The following is a 23,766-nucleotide window of genomic DNA, read 5'->3' on the forward strand; positions in this document are numbered from 1 at the left end:
ACTTTAAACTTATATCATTTAGCATAAAGGGCCTAATTAATGGTAGACGTATGTTTGAATTGCGTTGATTTTACTCGTGGACGTATGTAAGAGGATAAATATGCTCGCCGAATACATTCACTGCCTTTTTTGACACGTTCATTTCTGACGCTTGGATTGTATCTTCTGTTTGTATTTGTAATAATATGTTTCATTACTGAATTGTATAATTGTTCATAAATTGGTTGACACGCAGATTTTTTCTTTTTCTTTTTCTTTTTCTATATACTGTCAAATTCTTACTTTCTCTTTTTCTCTATTTAACTAGATCTCATTATTCTTTCCTTTTCCTTCTAGTTCTTATTCTCTTTATTATAACCATTTATTTCTTTTTTCTTTTCTTCTCCATATCATATATATATATGTATATGTATGTGTATATGTGTGTATATGTATATGTGTATATATATATATATATATATATATATATGTATATATATGTGTATATGTATGTATATATATATATATATATATATATATATTTTCTCTCTTCTTTTTCTCTCTATTTTGTTTTCTCTATATTTTCTTTCTCTATTTCTGTCTCTATTCCTTTTTTCTCTTCTCAATCACTCTCTCCCCATTGTAATCTTTTAACTTTATTTAAATTGCCTCTCCCTTTTTACTTTTTTATTTAATTAAAGTCCTGTGTTTTAAGTTTTTTAACTCCAACTTCTAAAGAGTTCCTACCTAAAATAAAAATCCATTATTCATTGAACTTTTGAATAGTCAAGTCGCTGCCTGATGATATCTGTTGTTTGATTGAAACAAGTGGCTATTTGTAGCAGCGGGATGTGAGCATGTTTATATAACAATAAACAAGTATTATCAGCTCTTTTTATTGCGCACTATCTAACAACCTCGTTGAATTCATTAGTCCATTAGTTTTGAATATAAAAAAAACCCGAGTATATATATATATATATATATATATATATATATATATATATATATATATATATATATATATATATATATATATATATATATTGTTACGGTTTCCTTCGGTCTAGGGGTATTGGAACACTGCAAACATAATCAAATAAAAAACTAAGAGTAAAAAATATATTTTGAAAAGTAAAACAAATTTTTATTAGCAAAGAACGAAAAGCAAAATTAAAAATAGTATAAAAAAAATGAATTTCGATAAGGTGTTTATAATATAGTGTAAGGGAGATAACTCTGTTTTCTGATTATTTCCCTTTTGAGAGATAAAAAGTTTTTTAAGTAATGTTTTGTTTTTTTTATCTTTTAGACATAAATGTGCTTTAATTCAGAAAAACTTATACATTTACCAGTTTGATGAGGAAAGAGATTTCTTCTCTGTATCTTGTTTGGTTCATCGGTTATTTTAACGACTCGAGTTTTCTTGTTTTCTTTCAGTCGCAGTTATAACTGAGTTAAAATATACGATCATTTGCTTTTCATAGCGATCGTTAAAGATGTTTCCAGAAAGAACAAAAAAAAGTATAATTTTTTGTTTTATCTTTTGAAAGTCTCCAGAGACGCTAATCTAAACGTTTTATTTTCAAATTCTTAAATAATACTTTTTATATTATTTTATATCATCTTTTATTGTTTTCCCCTTTTAATTAAGTAATTTATTATTTTTATTATTTTATATTATTATGTAATATTTTAAGTATTGTTATTTTGTTATAATTATTAATTATACTAATAATTATTTTTATTATATTTTATTTTTATTATGTTATTTAGATAATTAATATTATCATTATAATTATTGATTATATTAATAATTATTGTATTTTATTTTTAATATATGTTATTATTTGGATAATTAATATTATCTTTTGTGTAATAAATCTTAATTTCTTCATAGCAAATGGGGAAAATATATCATCCCATTACCCCCCACCCTTCAAAGGAAAATTTTGATATCTAGATATCAAAACTTTCAATCCTAGAAGTCGGTTTTTGGTGTGGTAGGTATATTTGAATGGTGTGGGAAAGTTGGTTGTTTTTGTTTTACGGCATATCAACCTTTTTCCGGCTATTTAATGCCGAATCTAGTGATTTTGAGGAACGATTTTTAATGGAGTATATTTGTTTTTTAAGTCGGATTCTATTTAACCCATAGTTTGTTTTTTTTTACACAGGCATCACCACATTATCAAGGCCAAGAGGCCACTCGAGGATAAGAGTTAAAGAGTATACAGTAGAAATTGGACAATATATTAATCATTAGTAATGGAAATTCGGTAAATTTGTTAACTTATATGGAACGGCTCATCAAGAACTTATTTACGTTAGAGTTGAAGACAACCATATTGTAGTCAGCCAGAAAGCAGGAAAACGGAAGACAATTCCGCAGGCGTGCAGTTGGGACCCTAACAGGTACCACCACTCTGGGTCAGAGTGGATCTGGGAGCAATGGCAATTAAAGAGTGGCTCCACACTCCCCAAGGCCCGCAAGCTGGGGCCTCACCATCGGATATAGTTTTAGGTCATATCCAGGACCCACCATATTGAATGTGTAAACAAACACAAAAAGAAAATACAATATAAAGAAATTAAACAAGCAATAGGTACAAAGTTTTTTGTTTTTTTTATTTTAAGTTTTTTCAATGTTCATTTTTGTTCATCTGTTCCTGAAAACGAGAAATGTGGATGATAATATTTTCAATATATATACATTTGTTAATTTTTAATTTTATTTTATTTCTATTGTGTGTGTATTTTTATTTAAAAAAAATTTTTTTTATTGTTTTTATGTATTTGTGTATATTTTGTGAAAATCAAGATTATGTCGTAGATAGAGCATCAGCAATAATGTTGTCTCTACCGTTTATGTGTTCGATGATGATGTTATATTCTTGTAAGAGTAGAAAAAACAATACAAGACAACCAAGTAATCACTATAAACTAGTGATTGAAGATAAGAGTGAAGAATCAAACCCTACTACAAAACAACCAAACCAAGCTCTATGAATAAATATTTGAAGATACAAAGAACTTGAAGCATAAAAACTTGTTTTACAAAATTACTGGATTTGGCATTTAATAATCCGAAACGGGTTTATATGTCGTAAAACAAAACAACCAAATTTATATATAAAAAGTATTTTGTGTGTGTATGTGTGTGTGTGTGTGTGTGTGAGAGAGAGAGAGAGAGAGAGAGAGAGAGAGAGAGAGAGAGAGAGAGAGTTACCTATGGAATCCGAAGTGGCTGGGCCAATTTTTTGGAACTTTTACACAAATGTACTTTATGCGTCTGGCAGTGTTCTTGGATAGGTTTTTTTATTTGAATGCCCCAATAAGTATCAAAATCGATAATCAAAAAGATCTGATTAAAGTAGAAACAGTCCAATTTTGATCAAAGTTAACACCTCTATACAGCCTAACTTCACAAGTGCATTTGAGAAGTTTTATCACCGCACAAGCAGAAGGACCCAGTATATAAAATCAACAGTGGATTCTTTGATAAGACAGGAGCACGTTCAAAATGAATGTTTCTATTTTAAACTTTAATCTAAGACATAATCTATTCCCTATATAAAGAAAATGATAGCAGTTTTTGGTCGTAACTTCTGACACTATAGGAATCCAACAAGGCAATTCCTATGCAAAGCTTCCACACTCACCATTCCAAACTGGGCTAGCCCTTGTCATCTCTAAACTCTTCAATAAATTCCTAACCGAGTCTTGCTTCTCTGATAGCTGGAATATTGTCTCTATTGTACCAGTATTCAAGAATTCTGGCAAAAAAAAAACTGACCAACGCAATTATTCCTCTTTCAGTCTCCTGCTCTTTTTTGCTAAAATCTTTTCACGAAAATTAAATCATATGGTATTTCTGGACAAATATTCAACACAAGCAGATTCTTCCTAAACAAGAGAAAATTCAAAGACAAGATGAATTGGAACAAATGCACTGAGGACATTGCCAAGGCTGCTGCAAAGAAGTGGCTTCCCCTCACACCATAGAGTATCCTATATTTTTACAAAGCCATGTATGAAGTATTGTTGTCACATCTAGGCTGGTGCATCAACCACTTGTCGAACTCTTATACAGCATTCGAAAAGGGTCTCAAATCTAACAGGTTCTACACTATCAGCCAAGCACCAACCAATCTCATCACAACAATGTTGCATCCCTGTGTCTGTTTTGCAAGTACTTTAATGGAAAGTTTTCTGATACACTCACAGCACTGGTGCCCCCCTCGACATACATACTCCCGACCAACACGACAGGCAGCAAAATCCCACCTCTTTAATGTTAAGGTCCCCAGATGCTGGAAAAGCCTGCGCTAAAAATTTCTTCCCTCGGACTGCTCAACTTCACTAACTTTACTAATCTGCAGAATATTATGTGAACAGAATCTCGTTGCTCAACTCCCTTTAGTCCCCTGTTCACATTACATTTAAACTTCTGCATGTTAGTACAGTTAAGGAAGTAGGAAACAGGGAGGGATTTCCACAAAAATCAGGGAAATAAGGCACCTTGTTATGCTCTTCGAGTGTACCAAATTTCACTTCTCTGTGTTTCATAGCAATTTCAAAATTAAAAAATATTGACTTGCACTAAAGCGATACACATGGTTTATACTAAACATCTGTCGAGAAGGCCTTATGAATTATATCTATATTCTATAGCTTAACCATATTCTGTACTTATACTCAAAGTGATCCATATTAAGTAGCAACTCTATATCGTTTTCACTTAGATGGGCCAAAGTACTTATGATTTATATGAAAACTAACACCTGAAACTCATTTCAAATTGTACTCTAACATTTATACTATAATTTTTCCAATGTATTTATTAATCCTCAAAATCCTTGCTGAACTCAAGATATTAAGCTCAAATCTACATCCATACTCGTGTTTTCAATCAAAACACATGAATAACCACATCTTCCAATCGTAATCCTATTCTGAGGAGTGAACTTTAAAGCAGATACTAATTATCTCTGATAATAACTCAATTAATACTAACTACCCATGTGGGAGCGTAGAAATACCTGGCTTTGAAACCAGGTGCAGGGAAAACGCTTTCGGTGCTTATGAACCCATAGATCTGGTCAGGTCATCCATCTAGAAGGAAACTCTGATGTTAAACCTGTACCACTGACCTCATATGACCTCATATGACCTCATATGTCTTGGCATCAAACGGGTGAGGGAGGCCTTTTCAGTTTTGGTCGATAACCTTCCTAGAGCTGGTGACTCGATCAAATCACTGGTCTGCAAACCTAAACTGCTTAAGGAGTAGATAGGCTCTGCCTATTGCCACGCTTCCATATTCCTTCTTTGCCTATTAGCCAGAAGCAGAGGTGCAATCACAGGGACTTATTTGAGACGCCCAGGGTTTAGCCTTGTTTCCTGACTAGGGCAATGAATGCCATTTCCCATATCTGCCTCATTTCCTTCCCCTAAACTTTGGCATTTTGGGGGTGCTTGGTTGCCATGTATGCTAAGATGATTGGACTTGGAGTCTATATTCGCAACACCTTCCTCATTACTAGGGAATCTAAACTATAATCAAATGACCAGGCCTTCATGTGCTTTAAACTAATTTTATAACATAGCATTAGCTACCTATATATTCTTTATCGCTTTCTCTCGATCAAGACTGTACACTAATCAATGTCTCTGACAGCATAGATGTAGCAGTCTTTCTGGACACTAGCGCCCAAATTGTAATAATAATTGTAAGAAAGAAGTAGCGACAGCTAAGATAGAATATACTGAAACCACCAAAAATTGCATCAAAGCGCAGAAATTAAGAACTTGTGATTTCTGGAAAATCTACAACAGTGTAGTAAATAATGGGCAATCAACAATTTCCCCACTATCCAACAATCATGAGGTTGTTTGCATGGCAACCGAGAAAGCTAACATGCCCATCAGTTTGCCTCAAACTCTACTTTGGACTCAGCTAACCACTCCCTCCCTGATTTTCCTTTGTAGACAAAAACCACACTAGATGATCTGAAAAATCATCCTTTCTGAAGTACATGATATCATAAAAACCTAAATACCTCAAAAGCATGTGCACCTGATCTCAACCTGGTTGTACTATTAAAAAATGCTCCGCTGAGGCTGCTCCAGTTCTCTCCAAACTCTTCAACAAATGCCTTAACAAATATCGCTTTGCTGGAAAATTGCTTCTCTGGTACCAGTTTATCAGAATTCTGGTGAAAGAACTGACCCATTAAATTATCGCCTGATAAGCCTCCTCCCTCTTTTTGCAAAAATATTTGTGTCCATAATTAATCAAGCTCTTGTCTACCACCTTACAGTTGCTAAAATTCTGTCCGACTATCAATATGGATTTAGGCAAGCCTGTTCCACATCAGATATTCTAACTGTAATCTCTGAATGTATGTATCGTATACTAGATAAGGCAGGGGAGAAAAGGACAGTAGTCTTAGATATATCTAAGACTTTTGACAGGGTATGGCACGATAGTCTTGTAAGGAAAATCAAATCCTATGGTATTACGGGACAAATGCTTAATATAATTAAATCCTTAAGTAAGAAAAGAATCCATGTTGTCCTCGATGGTCGTACGTCTAAACAATATGATATAAATGCGGGTGTACTTCAGGGGTCGATCGTTCGACCTTTATTATTCCTGATATTCATAAATGACCTACCTGATAAAATAGTCTCTGAGATCGGTATATTTGCTGACGACACCATGCTCTATAGCAGGCACAAGGGGAAAACAAATGAACACATACTTAAGGCAATGGTAGAAACCTTACAGGAAGTCCTTCAGTCTGTAGTGGAATGGGGTCAAAAATGGATGGTAACGTTCAAATGCTGCTAAGACTAAGCTTGTTTCCTTTAATAATTACAAGAAATCTTCTCAATCACCAATAGCAATGGCTAAAGATACATTACCTGAACGTACTTCTTTCAAACTGTTTAGCTTAACGTTCACAGGGAACATGAGTTGGAACAGATACATTGAGAGCATTGCCAAGGCTACTGTGAAGAAAGTGGGCTCTCTCTACCGTGCTAGAAAGTTACTTATGCCTGAAAGTATCCTGTGCCTCTATAAAGCCACCATTTCGCCCATGTATGGAGTATTGTTGTCATATTTGGGCTGGTGCATCTGCTACTAGTATTTTACTCCTTGACAGAGTTCAAAAGAGTCGCCAACCTAATAGGTCCTGAACTGTCGTCTAAGCTTCAACCTCTGTCTCACTGGCGAAATGTTGCATCCCTCTGCTTGTTTTACAAGTATTTTAATGGTGGATGCTCTGACGGAACTGCAAGCTCTTGTACCCCCTCGATGTAAATACTCCTGACAAACTTGACAAGCAGCAAAATCCCACCCCTACACAGTAGAAATCCTTAGATGTAAGAAACTACTCTAATAGTTTATTTCCCAGAACTGCTAGACTTTGGAATTCCCTTCCGAGTTCCTACTTCCCCAACTGTACTGACATGCAGAAGTTCAAGTGTAATGTGAACAGACATCTTGTTGCTCAACTCCCTACATGGTATCCTGCAACTTATGTTCCTGATAGTATCCCCCTACATAAAAGTGGCACTGTGCCTTGTTTGGGGTGAAAATGTAATAAAAAAAATTTCTGCAGTTTTCATTATTGTTATCCATTGTATATTTTCATTATTGTTATCCATTGTATATTTTCATTATTGTTATCCATTGTATATTTTCATTATTGTTATCCATTGTATATTTTCATTATTGTTATCCATTGTATATTTTCATTATTGTTATCCATTGTATATTTTCATTATTGTTATCTATTGTATATTTTCATTATTGTTATCTATTGTATATTTTCATTATTGTTATCCATTGTATATTTTCATTATTGTTATCTATTGTATATTTTCATTATTGTTATCCATTGTATATTTTCATTATTGTTATCTATTGTATATTTTCATTATTGTTATCCATTGTATATTTTCATTATTGTTATCCATTGTATATTTTCAGCTACTCCTCTGATTCCAATCTCTCTGATTCCTTTTTCAATGTTTTTGGGTATTGTTCCTTTTAGTGGTGTTTCATATTGACTTTCTTCATTTTCCAGATCCCTTTTATCTTTCTGGCCAGTTCTGTACAGTTTGTACCCTATACAAGACATTAGACTTTCTTTCTAAAAGAGAGGTAAATCTATCACTAGATGAGAAAATACCGAATTCCATTCAGATATCCTAGCTGAAGATTCTGGTAGTTATTAGCGCCTCTAGATCCTTCTTGGATTTTGCAAACAGTTTCAGGTCATCCATGTACATTAGGTGGTTCATTCTTTCATCTGCATTAGTGAACTTGTATTTATCCGTTATGTATTGTCTTTCACTCTTACTGTTTGAACACCCCCCTCTCTCTCTCTCTCTTTCTCTCTCTCTCTCTCTCTCTCTCTCTCTCTCTCTCCATTATCATTATATTTGGTTTAACATACTGGCATGTGTTGGATGGCTTTAAGAAATTATACTAAACTGATCTATCTCTGACCAGGTCTTTATTTATCCTATGTTTTCCTTGGTCTTTCCCTGTGTACTGAACCTGATACCCCAACTGCTCTACATCTCTTAGCCCCAAAACTCGATAAATTATTAAAGAATCCCCCAATTCTTTTGCTTTCTTTTTTTTAATTTACTTATTTCGTAACTCATCTCCCTTTTTTTATTATTTTAAATCAAATGATGTGCGATTCACTGAGACAACTGCAATATAATCTGTTGTTGACAATTGATGATTGTATGTATAAGTGTCACTCTTCTGTTACTGCCCTGATAACTCTTAATTTAATAAATAACAAGTGCGAATAAACTTAAGTCAAGGTATGACTTGTCCACTAAGTTCCAGCCATGAAGGTTCAACAGTCTTTGTTTTATCACTATTAAATGATATGCTTCAGATGTATACCGCTGCATTTTAATCACTCTTGGTTTTTGATATGATTTTTTTTTTTTTTTTTTTTGAGTATTGTTTCGATAGACATCATCACTCAGGCCATGTGTCTTTCATATAAGCAAATAATTAACTATAGTCACAATTGAATATGTGGTAAAATCATATTTAATTTAAAAAATATATACCTAAAGAAAAGTGGAAGTCACATAAACCGAAACTTAGTAAAAATATTGTTGATGAGATGCTGACCAAAGTGTCCCCCATATCACATTGTTTTCTCATATGAATACAATCTTAATCTTAGTCGCCGCTTACACTTCAATTGATGACCTTAAACTATATCCGATGGTGAGGCCCCAGCTTTTGGGCTTTGGGGAGTGTGGAGCCACTCTTTAATTGCCATTGCTCCCAGGTCCACTCTGATCCGGAGTGGTAGTACTTGTTAGGGTCCCAACTATGGGTTAAATAGAAACCAACTTGAAAAAACAAATATATTCTATTAAAAAAATGTTCTTCAAAATCACTGGATTCGGCATTGAATAACCTGAAAAGAGTTGATATGCCGTAAAACAAATACAATCAACCAACACTTCAATTGCAATATGCCTTATTTGTTGTGAACAAAAATATTAAAAAAATAAATCTGAATAATTTGCAAAGTGTTGGCGACACAAAATGAAGCAAAAAGAAATAAAACGAAGCAAAATGAAAACAAAACAAAATGAAAACAAAACAAAATGAAGCAAAAAAAAAAACCCAAAACAAAATAAAACAAGTAAAACAATAAAAGCAAAAGAAAAAACAAAACGGAACAAAATTAAACAAAATGAAACAAAAACGAAACAAAATAAAACAAAAAGAAATTGAAACAAAATAAAACAAAACAAAAAATAAAACAAAACAAAAAAATGAAACAAAATAAAAAATTCAAGCAAAATAAAACAAAACGAAACAAAATAAAACAAAACGAAACAAAATGAAACAAAACGAAACAAAATGGAACAAAACAAAATGAGCAAAACGAAAGAAAACAAAACAAAATGAAACAGAATGAAACAATAAAACAAAACGAAGCAAAAAAACAAAAGCAAAATTAAACAAAACGATGCAAAATAACACTAAATGGAACAAAATTAAGCAAAATAAAACGAAATGAAACAAAACGAATCACAGCTAAATAAAATGAAACGAAACGAAACCAAATGAAAGAAAAAAACATAAAACAAAATGAAACAAAATTAAGCAAAACGAAACCAGCGAAACAAAACAAAACGAAGCAAAATGGACAAAATAAAAGAAAATTACAGAAAATAAAAGAAAAAGCAAAATAAAATAAAATGAAAACAAAATGAAATAGTATACCTCTGTTAATGCTGTGTACTGGAGGTGGAGGGACGCCGGTTAGTCTGGCACATGCGTAGTAATCACCGACCGATTCAATAAGTATGCAGAATATTCCAGCCAGCAAACCAAGAACTCCGGCTGTACTGACTGTTGGCAGTCCCCACTGACCTGTAAATTGTAGAATAAATAAATATATTCAAATAAATATTTTCTTCTTTTCAAAAACCAAAACCAAAAAAGTTCATGAAATAAATTGGATGCACTGAATATAAAGAAGTATACAAAAACATGATGTGAAACAATTCGCTTTTGTTTATAAGCAACTATTAGGATTTGGATTATTTCGGCTACTATTTTCCTCTTGTGGGATATTCTTACAACATTTCAGCCGATGTAACATCCGACCTTTTTCAGGTGTCTCTTGTCGGACTCTGGAATCTCTTTTGAAAATTATCTATTGTGATAAGTAGTAAAAACACGAATAGATTTTCGACTCCCAAAATTCAGAATTGTCTACAAAGACCCGTGGCGTAACGGCTAAAGTACTAAATAAAATTCAGTTCTACGTGACACTCTTCTGGAGGTTGAAGGTTCAATTCTTAGTGCGGGTGATACTAAGAATGGAATTATGAATTGCTTAACGTTTCTGCCTTGTCATGGGTGACGGAACGAGAGAATGCTGACCCTCTTGCTGTTTAGATAAATCGAAATATGAGGAAAATACTGGTACATATTTGGGGCTACACCGCCTGTAAGAATATCATTTGATTGGCTATTGAAATTGGTGTAATTATGTCAAAAGAATTAACTGGTGCTACCAAATCAGGCTATCTGAAGGTATTGGCTTCCTAAGACGAAATGCACCTAATATTGATGCTTTTTGTTTTTCTACTTTTTTTTTTTTTTTTTTTTACAAAGGCATCACCACATTATCAAGGCCCAGAGGCCACTCAAGGATAAGGGTTAAAGAGTGTACAGTAGAAATTGGTCAATATAGTAATTATTAGTAATGAAAATTTGGCAAATTTAATAACCTATATGGAACGGCCCATCAGGAACTTATTTACTTTAGACTTGAACACAACCATATTGTAGTCAGCCGGAAAGCAGGAAAACGGAAGACAATTCCACAGGCGTGCGGTTCTAAGAAAGAAGCTTTGTTCATGGAATCTACGTTTAGGTTTAGGCACAGATAAAGAGTGGGGGAAATTATTGATAGTGTTTACAGCTAGACGAGTGTTTCTTGTGAAAGTTTGGCGAGGGGGGACCATAGATTGAAGCTCAGTTGAACACTTTCCATGAAAATAACGATACATCAGAGACAAACTCGCAACATCTCTTCTGTGAGATAGAGGTTGCAAGGAGGAGAAAAGGACATCTCCTACGAGGCTACGAAGTCTATTTTGAACTCTATCAAGGCAGGTCAAGTCCTTTCTAGCAGCTCCTGCCCAGATGTGGCAACAGTATTCCATCCTTGGACGTACCTGGCTCTTATATAGATAGAGAATAGCATCAGCAGTGAGATATCTACTGGATCGATAGAAAGATCCCACCATTTTTCCAGCGGCCTTGGCAACAGATTTGATATACGTGTTCCATTTAAGATCAGGAGTAATGGTCAAGCCCAGAAGCTTGTCAAAACTTGAGGCCTCCTGAAGACGAGAGCCATTCATTTCAATTGATGACAAATGTGGATTAGAATGTTGATGATGTAAAGAGAGAAGCTTGGTTTTAGATGCATTAAAAGTAACCAGCCACTCCTTTCCCCATTGTACTACGTGCTCAAGATCAGAGGAGAGAGAATTGGAGAGAACTTGGTCGTTTACTGTCTTAGATGTGGTACCATAAATGGTAGTGTCGTCAGCATAAATGTCTACAAATGATGTAAGGATATGATTTGGAAGATCATTAATGTAGATCAGGAAAAGAGTTGGGCCCAGGATGGATCCCTGAGGGACACCGGCATTAATACTGTGAGCTTCTGATTTTTGCCCCTCAACTACTACTCTTATGAACCTATCAGAAAGAAATGATTTAATAATTGAGAAGACTTTTCCAGCTATACCATAGCTAGCGATCTTATGAAGTAAACCTTTATGCCATACCCTATCAAAGGCTTTAGATATGTCAAGAGCAATTGCCCTAGAAAGATTGCCACCGTCGAGAGATTTGCTAATCCTATGCGATATAACTGTAAGCACATCTGCTGTAGATCTAGCAGAACGGAAACCATATTGTGTGTCACTAAGAAGTTTATTTTTGTTGAGATGGTTGATTACTTCTGTATTTAACACAGATTCAAGCAACTCATGACGCACAGGAGACTTATTGGCCTGTACTGAGAGGGGGATGAGCGATCACCTGAATTCTTAAATACAGGGCATACTGATGAGATTTTCCAGGGAGATGGGAAACTATTCTCCTTAAGACAACGTTTAAACAGTTTTGTAAGTATGGGCGCTAGTTCAGGTTGAAGTTTTTTGAGTACTATAATTGGAATACCATCAGGGCCAGTTGCTTTACTCGAATCAAGGTTTTTGATTAGCTTCGCAACATCACGTACAGATATATGTATATCACATAGCGTGTTTTCTGATACAGGAGGAAATATTGGGGGTTGGCGGTCTTGGCCGCAAAGGGTAGAATTAGCTGCAAAGTTCTTGACAAAGAGTTTGGCTTTGTCTGATGCTGACGAGATTACCTCAGGTCCATTGATAATAGTTGGGATGGAGTACACGCTTCTGTTCAGGATTCTGCAATACTTAATTATGTTCTGCAAAAAACAAAAATAAAACAACACACCTTTTCCCTCATTTTTCCTTTTTCCCATTTCCCCATTCTCTTTCTGACCGGTTTTCTAACTTAAAATGTACCAAACATTAATATTGTAACCCTTTCACTTCTCCCATTGCAAAACTCATTCATGTTCTGCAGGGCAGAGAAAAAAACGATAAAATCCACTATAAGACAACCAAACCAAACACTACAAACTAGCGATTGAAGATTAAAAGAGCTTGAAGAATAAAAACCTTCTACAAAATAACTGGGTGCAACATGAATACTATTTCCAAAATAACTGGAGTCGGCATTAAATAATCCGAAAAGGGTTGATATACAATAAAACAACCAAACCAAACTCTAGAAATAAATATTTGAAGATACGAAGAGCTTGAAGAATAAAAACCTTCTACAAAATAACTGGATGCAACATGAATACTATTTCCAAAATAACTGGATTTTGCATTTAACAACCCAAAAAGGGTTGATATGCCGTAAAACAAAACAACCAAATAAAAAGAATTTTAAAAAATTCATTGTTAAAGAATTTAATTATTGTTTAATTATTAATTTAATAATGTAAAATGTAAAAAAATAATTATTAATTACTTAACAATCATTATTGTAAAAAATAAAATTATTGTAAAATAATTTTTTTGAAGTTAAAAAAAAAATGGCATATTTAAGTAAAGCAATTTTTATTGGATATTGAAATTTAAATGGTTTACTTCTTTTTAAAATTAAAAAAAAAACCCCAGTAAATCTCATTAAATCATTAATAAGCAAAAAATTGAAAATTTATAATTTCCGATGGCTGGCTGTATAGGAAGGTCTCGAACAAGTTGATCATGATAAAGTTATTCACGAGGATAACTTCATTTATCTCTTCTCTTCTCTATATAAATAAAATGAACTCATTTTTTCCCGTGGGATTTTGACATTAATAGGATTAAAATCAAGATATTTCATGCAAATATAATATGCACAAACGGCAGAACAATATCTGAGGTTATGTTATAGGCTTATTATTTCTCAAATTCCTTGATAATCTTAGATTTCTATACTTTTTCTGCTGAGAAGTCACGGCCAAAATCGGTTAAGATCAATGAAAGTGGTAAAATATTTTCTCTCTAATAAATTCCTCCTCCCCCTGCCATCACTTAACACCGTTTGGGGATCGTTCACAAGGAACAGTTGAGAAGAGAACACCGGTTTGGCTTCGTAATTCTTTCATGTAAAGTTATTTAAAATCACTAAACTAAGCTGCAGTGCTCTGTGGCGTAGTGGTTAGCGTGCTGGACAATTCACATTATATTTTCACGTTCGCGCCGACCTACCGTAGTCGTTTTTTTTTTGTTTTTTTTCCTAAACAACTGGAATGGACTTTTCTTGGTGGCCGAACTGTTAACGTTGCAGATGTTTTTTTTTTTTTTTCACACTTTATTTTCCTACTTTTACTCATGACTCCGAGTTTGATCCTTCCTACTTACCTACCATAACATTTTTTAAAACTCCCCCCCCCCCGTCCCGGAAACAAACACTCGGGCAACGCCGGGTACCCCCGCTAGTTCACATAATAAAACTATCCACACACAAACCAAAGAAGTTTTGTGGTCACACGGAAAAAGGAAAATGCGCAGCCTATTAGGAACTCTGAAAGAACTGTTCAATCTGCATCTGTTGGAATTTGTGTGGCGGAGAAAGAAATCGAATCAGGTATTTCCTCGTATATTGTTATGTATCCGAGAACAATATTATTTGTAACTATGTTTGTTTGTTTGTTTCTGTATTTAAAAACATCATTTAATAAAAAAAAAAAAAAATTTTTTTTAAATCATTTAATAAAAAAATTTTGTATTTAAATAAAAATCATTTAATAAAAAATATCCTGTTTTCTAATATTGTTACACTTCAATTTTATCACGTCAATTTCAGTATTGTTTTCTTTTAATTTTCAAATTCTGTTACAATAATTACATCAATTTCAATATTGTTTTCTTTTAATTTTAAAATTCTATATATACAATAATTACGTCAATTTTAATAGCCAATCAAATTACATTCTTATAGACGGTGTACTCCCAAATATGTCCCCCTATTTTCCTCATATTTTAGTTTATCTAAATTGCAAGTGGGTCAGAATGCTACCACGGCCACCGAGAGTAAGAAGAAGGTCCGTTAACTGAAAAATGTCTGCAAGCAATGTAGGTAAGATTTGTCAGACTGTCAGTACTATATGAGGGCCATTTGAAAAAGAGCAATAAAACATTTTTAAAAAGAAATTGGAACACAGTTCGATTAATAATGAAACTGAACTTTATTCAATATAAAATATAAATATTATCTATGTAAAATTAAGTAATTTTAAAGCAATATACAATTTAATACTGATAAAAATGAATTATGAATTTAGGGAACAAACAATTAAAGAAACATTAAACAAATATTTTTGCGGCCTTCGGAACAAGATCAGTGTAATATCTGTTTTGATGCTACACTTTACCTTTTCTGTCTTCGGTCGGTGGAGGAGAAATCTTTCATGACTGAGATTATTTTTGTTCCTATCCTGAGTGCCCCTTATTGGGAAGCTGGATTTTCTCCACAAGATTATATGTTGAAATATTTAAATAACTATTACTTTTAATACAGAAATTATATTTAAAGTTTTAGTTTTCTGTTCTTCTATGTCCATTTTTTCCCCCATGTTTTTCATCAAAATGTGTAGCATATTAGTTGTCTCATAAGCCATCATCAGTGATTGCTCACTGGCAGTAACCTGTGGTGTTCCCTGGAGACCAAGTGACAAGTCTCCCCAGATTTCTAGTGTTCTCCACTTCTTGACCACTTGTGGAGATGATTGCATGTTATCGCAACAGCCGTTCTCACTGATTTCTCGTTGGCATCGGCCATTGGTGTTTCCTGGGGTTTGGGTGACAAAATGCCTCCCCAAGGTACCAGATTTAAACTGCACACTTCCAGTGGAGATTTGGTCAGTACTCTCTCACCTCGGTCTTTACATCCTCCCTGACCCTTCACAACTAGTTGGTGTGGTGTGGCACCAGTCGATGTCATCTACACCAGTTTTTTTTTTTATTATTACTATTATTATTATGATAATAATAAGGGTGCTTGTGCAGTGTACGCACGTGTTTTTAAATATTATTTTCAAATTAAATTAAATTTTAGGTTTGTATTACTGTACACATAGATTCGAAAAAGTTGTCAAAAAACAAATATATCACAAATAAATGTTATCAAAGGCAAGATAAGTTACTCTTCTACCTATCTGGGAAGCTTTTTAGTGGTTTTACTCACTTTAAAACGTGTAATCGCTTCGAAAATCATACAATGTTTATCAATATATTTTAAAAAGAAAAATGTCGGCATGTTTGTAATTTATCTTCCCTTTGATAAGATTTATTTGTTATATATTTGTTTTTTGACAGCTTTTTCGAATCTGTGTATAGTAAAACAAACCTGTCATGTAAATTATTTACAGTTAAAATGTTATAAAAAACAAAAAAATGGAAATTTTAAATATATTTAAAAGAAATGAATTACGCCCGTGCTAAAATATTGATAATTCACCAATCGTAAAAAAAACACTGCCGTGAAAAATGCTTACTTTAAAATATTTTAAAATACTCAGTGAAAAGTTGTATTTATTATTAAAAGAGCGGGCTGAAAAATATTATATAAAAATTGGGGTATGGGATTTGTATTACTGTACACATAGATTCGAAAAGTTGTCAAAAAACAAATATATAACAAATAAATGTTATCAAAGGCAAGATAAGTTACTTTTCTACCTAACTGGACATGTTTTCAGTGTTTTATTTAATGTAACATGTTTATTCAGCTCGAAAAACATACTGTGTTTACCGATGTATTGGAAAATTCAAAATGGCGCCTTACTCTCTCTTTAACATGGTAAGTTTTGGAAAAGGTGCTATAAATATAAAACTAGACAAAATACTGTTAGAAACTCGCTCAATATATATTACCGTGACATAGGTTGACATATATTCGGTGTTTTTTTTTAATAGTATTTTGTCTAGTTTATTATTTATAACACCTTTTCCCGAACTTACCGTGTTAAAGAGAGAGTCGGGCGTCATTTTGAATTTTCCAATACATCGGTAAACAATGTATGTTTATCGAGCTGAATAAACATATTACATTGAATAAAAACACGAAAAATATATCCAGTTTGGTAGAAAAGTAACTTATCTTGCTTTTGATAACATTTATTTGTTATATATTTGTTTTTTTGACAACTTTTTTTAATCTATGTGTACAGTAATACAAACCCAAAAACCGTTTGTTTTGCAGTAAAAAATAAAAAAATAAAATGAAATATTCGACTTTCTCCAATAAAAATAAAAGTTCAAACACGAATTCACTTACGATATTTTGATTAAAATTATCCCAAATGTGCAATTATAATAATTATTTTCCGAATGGAGAATTGTTCTTTTTCTTTAGAACATACATGGACAATCGGTAACACATATTGGTAGCCATATTTTTTTATGCCTGTTAGCACGACCACGTGGTTGAATACCGGAAGCTGTCTATACCTACAACTTAATCAGGAAGTGACGTTACGCTGTCATGTGCATTGGTCTTTTTTACTCTCGGTAGTCATGGCAGAGCTAGCAAAATTGGGGAGAAGGTGATGTGTTTGCCCTGTGTTAGTGTTATTTGAAAACATTTGGATATCACAGACAGAATCTCCATCTTCATTTACCTAAAATAAAATATTCGACTTTCTCCGATAAAAATAAAAGTTCAAAAACTAGTTCACTTACTAATTTTTGTTAGATTAAAATTATCCCAAATGTGCAATTATAATAATTATTTTCCGAATAGAGAATTGTTCTTTTTCTTTAGAACATACATGGACAATCGGTAACACATATTGGTAGCCATATTTTTTTATGCCTGTTAGCATGACCACGTGGTTGAATACCGGAAGCTGTCTATACCTACAACTTAATTAGGAAGTGACGTTACGCTGTCATATGCATCGGCCTTCTTTCTCAGTAGCCACGATGCTACCCTCGTGGATTAAATAATGGCTTCCATTCAAAATTGTGTGCAGACCCCCGTGATTAATAGAAAGATTCACGAGTTCGACAAAATACACTGGAAGAAGGTTGGTTGGTTGGCTGTTTTCGTTTTACGGCATATCAACCCTTTTCAGATTATTTAATGCCGAATCCAGTGATTTGAGAGAACATTTTTTTAATAGAATATATTTGTTGCTTTTTTTTTCAAGTCGGTTTCTATTTAACCGATAGTTGGGACCCTAACAGGTACTACTACTCCGGATCAGAGTGGACCTGAGAGCAATGGCAATTAAGGGGTGGCTTCACACTCTCCAAAGCCCAAAAGCTGGGGCCTCACCATTGGATATAGTTTAAGGTCATATCCAGGACCGGAAGAAGGTTGACTGAAACGTAGTGAGAATAACACTCAAGATGAAAACAGTAGTCCCAAATAATTCAAACTATTAATCCTCATCTCCAAAATTCAGAAACGCCATATTCTATTAAAATTTTTTTTCCTTTTCTTTATTACCTTAAACTTTTAATAGAGAGAGACAAAGAGAGATAAAGAGGGAAGCGAGAGTTACAGTTTGAAATAAGAAGAAGGACAAAAAACAGCAAGAAAGGGTAAAAGTGATAGATAGGAATTTAGTTAAACTGAGTTAATAACAAATTACTGCTAATTAAAACAATTAAAATAGATTTTTTTTTTCTACTATAACTCAACCCTCAAAACGAAAAATATTTATTATTAGATGTACCCGGCGTTAACAAACAGAGAGCTACGGAGATATATGCATCCGAGTATTATGTTTTTTCCAAACAGTTCACTTCTAGTTAGATAACCATTAGACCAGTTTGACACAATCTTCAAGAAGTGTTTTCAAACCTACTTATTCTTAGCATAATTTGAACGATTCACAATTGCGCAGTCGTAAAACAGTTGACAAACAGGTAAAAATCCGTCCCCCCCCCCTCATGTACCAAGTTTCAGTTTTAATCTCTTAGCAACCTTTTTTTCTGGATGAAAACCGATGAAAAAGTTTTCTACATGTCTGAATACTCTATATACAAATTTTAAGTCTGTAGATAAAAAATTCGTTGAGTATATGTCCTCACACACACATATTCTTACTTTTATAGATACTGGGTGGAGTGATAAAATTGTAGCCTTAGAAAAGACAACATGATTCCATTTCCGTTTGATGAAAATCGATTTTCTTTTTTTGTTGAAGACCATTTACTAGTTGGCCAGTTGTATATAAATCTCTAGGAGCCTTCTATCATGTCTATCAATGTTCAGTGAACGAGATCAGAGATGCGCCGTTGTACAACCCATGCTCTGTACTGATCCAAGTTGATGATAGAACCAATTGCCAACACCCTCAAAATGCAAGTCCGGACGGTTCAGTGCTTAAGGACACAGTTCAACAAAGTTTCCGGCCAGCTGATTGCAGCAGGGGATAACTGCACTCTTCAGCACATCCTGGTACATTTTGGTGTTGACTTTCAAGCTTACTTCGAACATGTGAGGTGGAATGATGTAGTGCTCACTTGAAACGACACAAAGATGATAACTGTGGCCGAAAACTTTGTTTTCATCACCCTGGGTACGTTCCTGTTATTCGTGGCAATCCAGCGATGCATCTTGAGGATGCTGGCAATGGTCCTGTTGTCATAACTTGGATTGGTAGTGAGCATGAGTTGTACAGTGGCGCATCTCTGACCTTGCTTGTTGAACATTGTGCCACTTTCAAACATGATAGAAAGCTCCTATCACTTTTGGACTTGTACACAACTGGCCAACTAGTAGATAGTCTGCAACAAGAAAAGAAAATCGATTTTCATCAAACGGAAATGGAATCATGTCGTCTTTTCTAGAGCGACGATTTTATCGTTGCACCCTGCCAAGACCACTGTTGTTTTTAGAATGTTATTTGCGTTTTACACAGAATAAACGCACACTATGTTTTTAGGCTTTGATAATTATTTTAATGTAGTTCTACGACACGTATTAGAATTACACAATAGTAATACATAGTATTAGTTTCACCCCTTAAAGAGAAGGTTACTTTCGAAATATATGAATTCTTACCTGGATAGGGGAAATAAAACCAAGGCGATGCGTCTATGACACCTGCCTGCCTGTCTGTCCGTGCTAGGTATCCCCACTCTCCTTCAGTTTTGGAGAAAACGTCAGTCACTGTCAGAATGTAACACAAGATCCAGGCAATAAAAATGCTGAGGAGGACCTAAAATGAACACAGAAATGAAATTAGACAAAAATACAACTCATTAATAGAGCCCCACAAGAAATAGTACCCCACAAGAAACCGCACCCACACGAAATAGCACCCTACAAGAAATAGCCCACACAAAAAATAGCATCTCATAAGAAACAACACAACACAAGAAAAAACACCCACAAGAAACAGCGCCCATATGAAACAGCACCAAATAGAAACAGAACCCCACAAGAAACAGCATCCCAGAAACAGAATTTCACAAGAAGCAGCACCTTCCAAGAAACACCTCACAAAAAACAGCACCCAGAAAAAGAAACAGAACCCCACAAGATACAGCAAACCCAATAAACAGCACCCCACAAGAACCAGCATCCGAAAATAAACTGCACCCGACAAGAACCAGCATCCGAAAATAAACTGTACCCCACAAGAAAAAACACACTACAAGAAACAGCACACACAGAAGACAAAGCACAGGTCACAGTTGTAACAAATTACAGGTAATAAGGGTAATGAAGTACAGCTTATAAGTTTAACAAAGTCAGAGGTGTAACAAAGTACAAGTCATAAGTGTAACAAAGTACAAGTCATAGGTGTAACAAAGTACAGCTGATAAGTGTAACAAAGCACAAGTCATGAGTTTAGTAAAGTACAGGTCATAGGTGTGACAAAATTTACGTCATAGGTTTAACAAATTACAGGTCGAAAGTTAACAAAATTCTAACAAAGTAAAGGTCATAGGTGTAACAAAGCAGATACGGGAGGCTGGGTCGTGATGACACAACACTTATATGGAAAAATGAATCAGTCATCATGTAATCAAGTTGTATTCAATACATAATCGATTAATCGAGGATTAACCGACTAACTGATGAGGAAGGTGATTAAAAACATCGTAAAATGAAAAATTTCATTAGGCAGCAAGCCCTGACCAAAACCTTAGAATAGTCAGAGAAAACTAGTGAAAGTAAGCGAGAAAGAGAACCATATTGAAAGAGAGAGGGGGAAAAGGGAAGGAGAGGGAGATTTGTTGATTGCTTAGTTTACGGCATATCAACACTTTTCAGTTTATTAATTGCCAAATCCGGTTATTTTGGCAAAAAGTTTTATGCTTCGGGTTCTTTATATTATCAAATATTAATTCATGATGTTTGGGTTCTTGTTTTATTTTATGGCATATCAACTCTTTTCTCGTTATTTAATGCCGAATCCGGTCATTTTGGTAAAAATTTCTTATGCTTTGATCCTATTGTTATCAAATATTTATTCATCATGTTGAGTTTGGTTTAGTTTTGTTGTTTTGTAGAGGAAAATTGTTGTCTTCGATTTGCAGAACATGATTGAGTTTTGAAAATTGAAATGAAAAAAAAAAACAACAACAATAACATTAATATTTGGTGCATTTTAGGTCAGTAAACCTGTATCTTCACATTTGATAGCATCAATTCTAAGTAAAAAAATAAATCGATTCTTGTCAGTATTCGCGCATTCTCAGTTCCGACTCGTTCAGTCCAGTTCTCCAGAACTCGACTCGGGCCATCTTGACTTTTTTTTTTTACACAGTGGTCACCACTTATCAAGGCTCGGAAGCCACTCAGGGATAAGGATTATTGCAAGTACATTATGTTAGTGTGGAGATTTGATGAAGTGTTTACTTAAGGGGGCGGTTCATTAGGAATTTGTTAACGTTGGACTTGAACACATCCAAGTTGTAGTCAGGTGACTGCCGGCATTATATTCCCTCATTCCAGTGTTTAGCCTCATTGATATGCAAATCACATCCAAACACATTCCCCTGATCCTTAAAGATCAACTCATAAATGAGAAATCCTTGCTAGTCTCGCTATCTAGCCCTCACTAACCGGCTAAGCACACCGAATTTAAGTTTAAAAACAACGACTTTTACATACAAATAGACCGAATCGCATTCTAAGTTCTTTTAACAGTGTCGACTATTTTTCTTTTTCAAAAAAAAAATTAAAATAAATAAATTCGACTCGAATTGTACTTTCATAAAATAACTCTTTCGTTTAAAATCGACAACTTTTTTCTTTTTCGCAAACACAATGAAATTTCATTCTAAATTTCAGGCTTAAAAACGACGACTTTTTAATACAAGTCGACCGAATCCCATTTTAAGTTCTTTTAATAGCAACGACTTTTTTTCTTTTCAAAAACAAAACAAAAAAAAATCTAAACTCAAATTGTACTTTCATTAAAATAACCACCGATAAGTGTTTAAATAAATATGCACGTATTGTAAATTATTCATAGAATGGCGAATTTTCTCGTTGTCTTCTGAATATGCCTCAAACATTTAACCGAAATATAGTCCAACACGTTTCGTTTATTTCACGACGACTATTAAAAAAGAAAATCCAACGAATCCCACTGCGAATACCAAATAAACAAAAAGACAAAAAAGCTCCGACTCATTTCATCATATCTTCACCTCTCTGACCACAACTTGTTCAAATGTTCCCTTTCTGAACGCTTTAAATTTTTAAAGTTCGACGCGAATCATTTTAATCTTTCAATTTTTCAACGCCTTCACTCCTTCCAATATTCTCCTTTTTTCGATACTTTCAACCTTCGCAGTTTGACGCGACTCATTTAATCTTTCGTTGACAAATTTCGATGCGACTCGATTCATTCTCCTTTTGACGACAACGTTTTCAAATTTCGTCTCGGTTGCAGCAACTTTATTTTTCTAGTCGAAATAACTTCTAAAAAAAAAAGAAGAAAAGTAATGGATTCTTGTTAGTATTCGCGCATTCTCAGTTCCGACTTGTTCAGTTCGGTTCTCCAGAACTCAACTCGGGCCATCTTGACTGCCGGTATTATATTCCCTCATTACAGTATTTAGCCTCATTGATATGCAAATCACATCAAACCACAGAAAGAAGGAGATAGAGAGAGAGAGAGAGAGAGAGAGAGAGAGAGAGAGAGAGAGAGAGAGAGTGTGTGTGTGTGTGTGTGTGTGTGTGCGTGTGTGTGTGCGTGTGTGTGTGTGTGTGTGTTTGTAACAGAGAATCAAAATAATCCGAAATATCAGAGAGCAATATATATATATATATATATATATATATATATATATATATATATATATATATATATATATTAGGAGGTATATTTGATAAAAAACAAGGAAAAGAGTGCTCAATACGTTAGTAGAGCTAAACATGTTTTATTATTATTATTACAACCTCGGGTGTATTAACTTACAAGTTGTTTCAATAAACGGGATAAAGATTACCCGTTCATATCTTCAGATGGTTTAAGTTAAAATAAATTATAATGAAAAAAATGTTTTTTTAATCACATATGGGTATTAAAAACCAAAAGGGTGGGAGTACTGAATAAAGAGAGGAGGTGGAAAAAGAGAAAGGGAGGAGGGGGAATATTAGAGAGAAAATATTAGTTAGAAAATATATATAAAGTA

The 23,766-nt window shown here is 33.9% G+C and overlaps 1 protein-coding gene across 1 annotated transcript in view; it reads right to left on the reverse strand.

Moving 5' to 3' along the window:
• Positions 1-23,766, reverse strand: part of LOC145291197 (solute carrier family 23 member 1-like) — a 133,532-nt gene that overhangs the window by 36,970 nt on the left and 72,796 nt on the right. Inside the window, exons 8-9 of the mRNA XM_080136775.1 lie at positions 20,174-20,330; positions 10,268-10,417 (exon numbers count right to left, since the gene is read on the reverse strand). Of these exons, the coding sequence (XP_079992901.1) occupies positions 10,268-10,417; positions 20,174-20,330 (307 nt within the window). The remainder of the gene's footprint in view (positions 1-10,267; positions 10,418-20,173; positions 20,331-23,766) is intronic.

Source organism: Euprymna scolopes, chromosome 12 (assembly GCF_053919585.1).
Source record: "Euprymna scolopes isolate OS-2025 chromosome 12, ASM5391958v1, whole genome shotgun sequence".
Lineage (NCBI taxonomy): Eukaryota > Metazoa > Mollusca > Cephalopoda > Sepiida > Sepiolidae > Euprymna > Euprymna scolopes.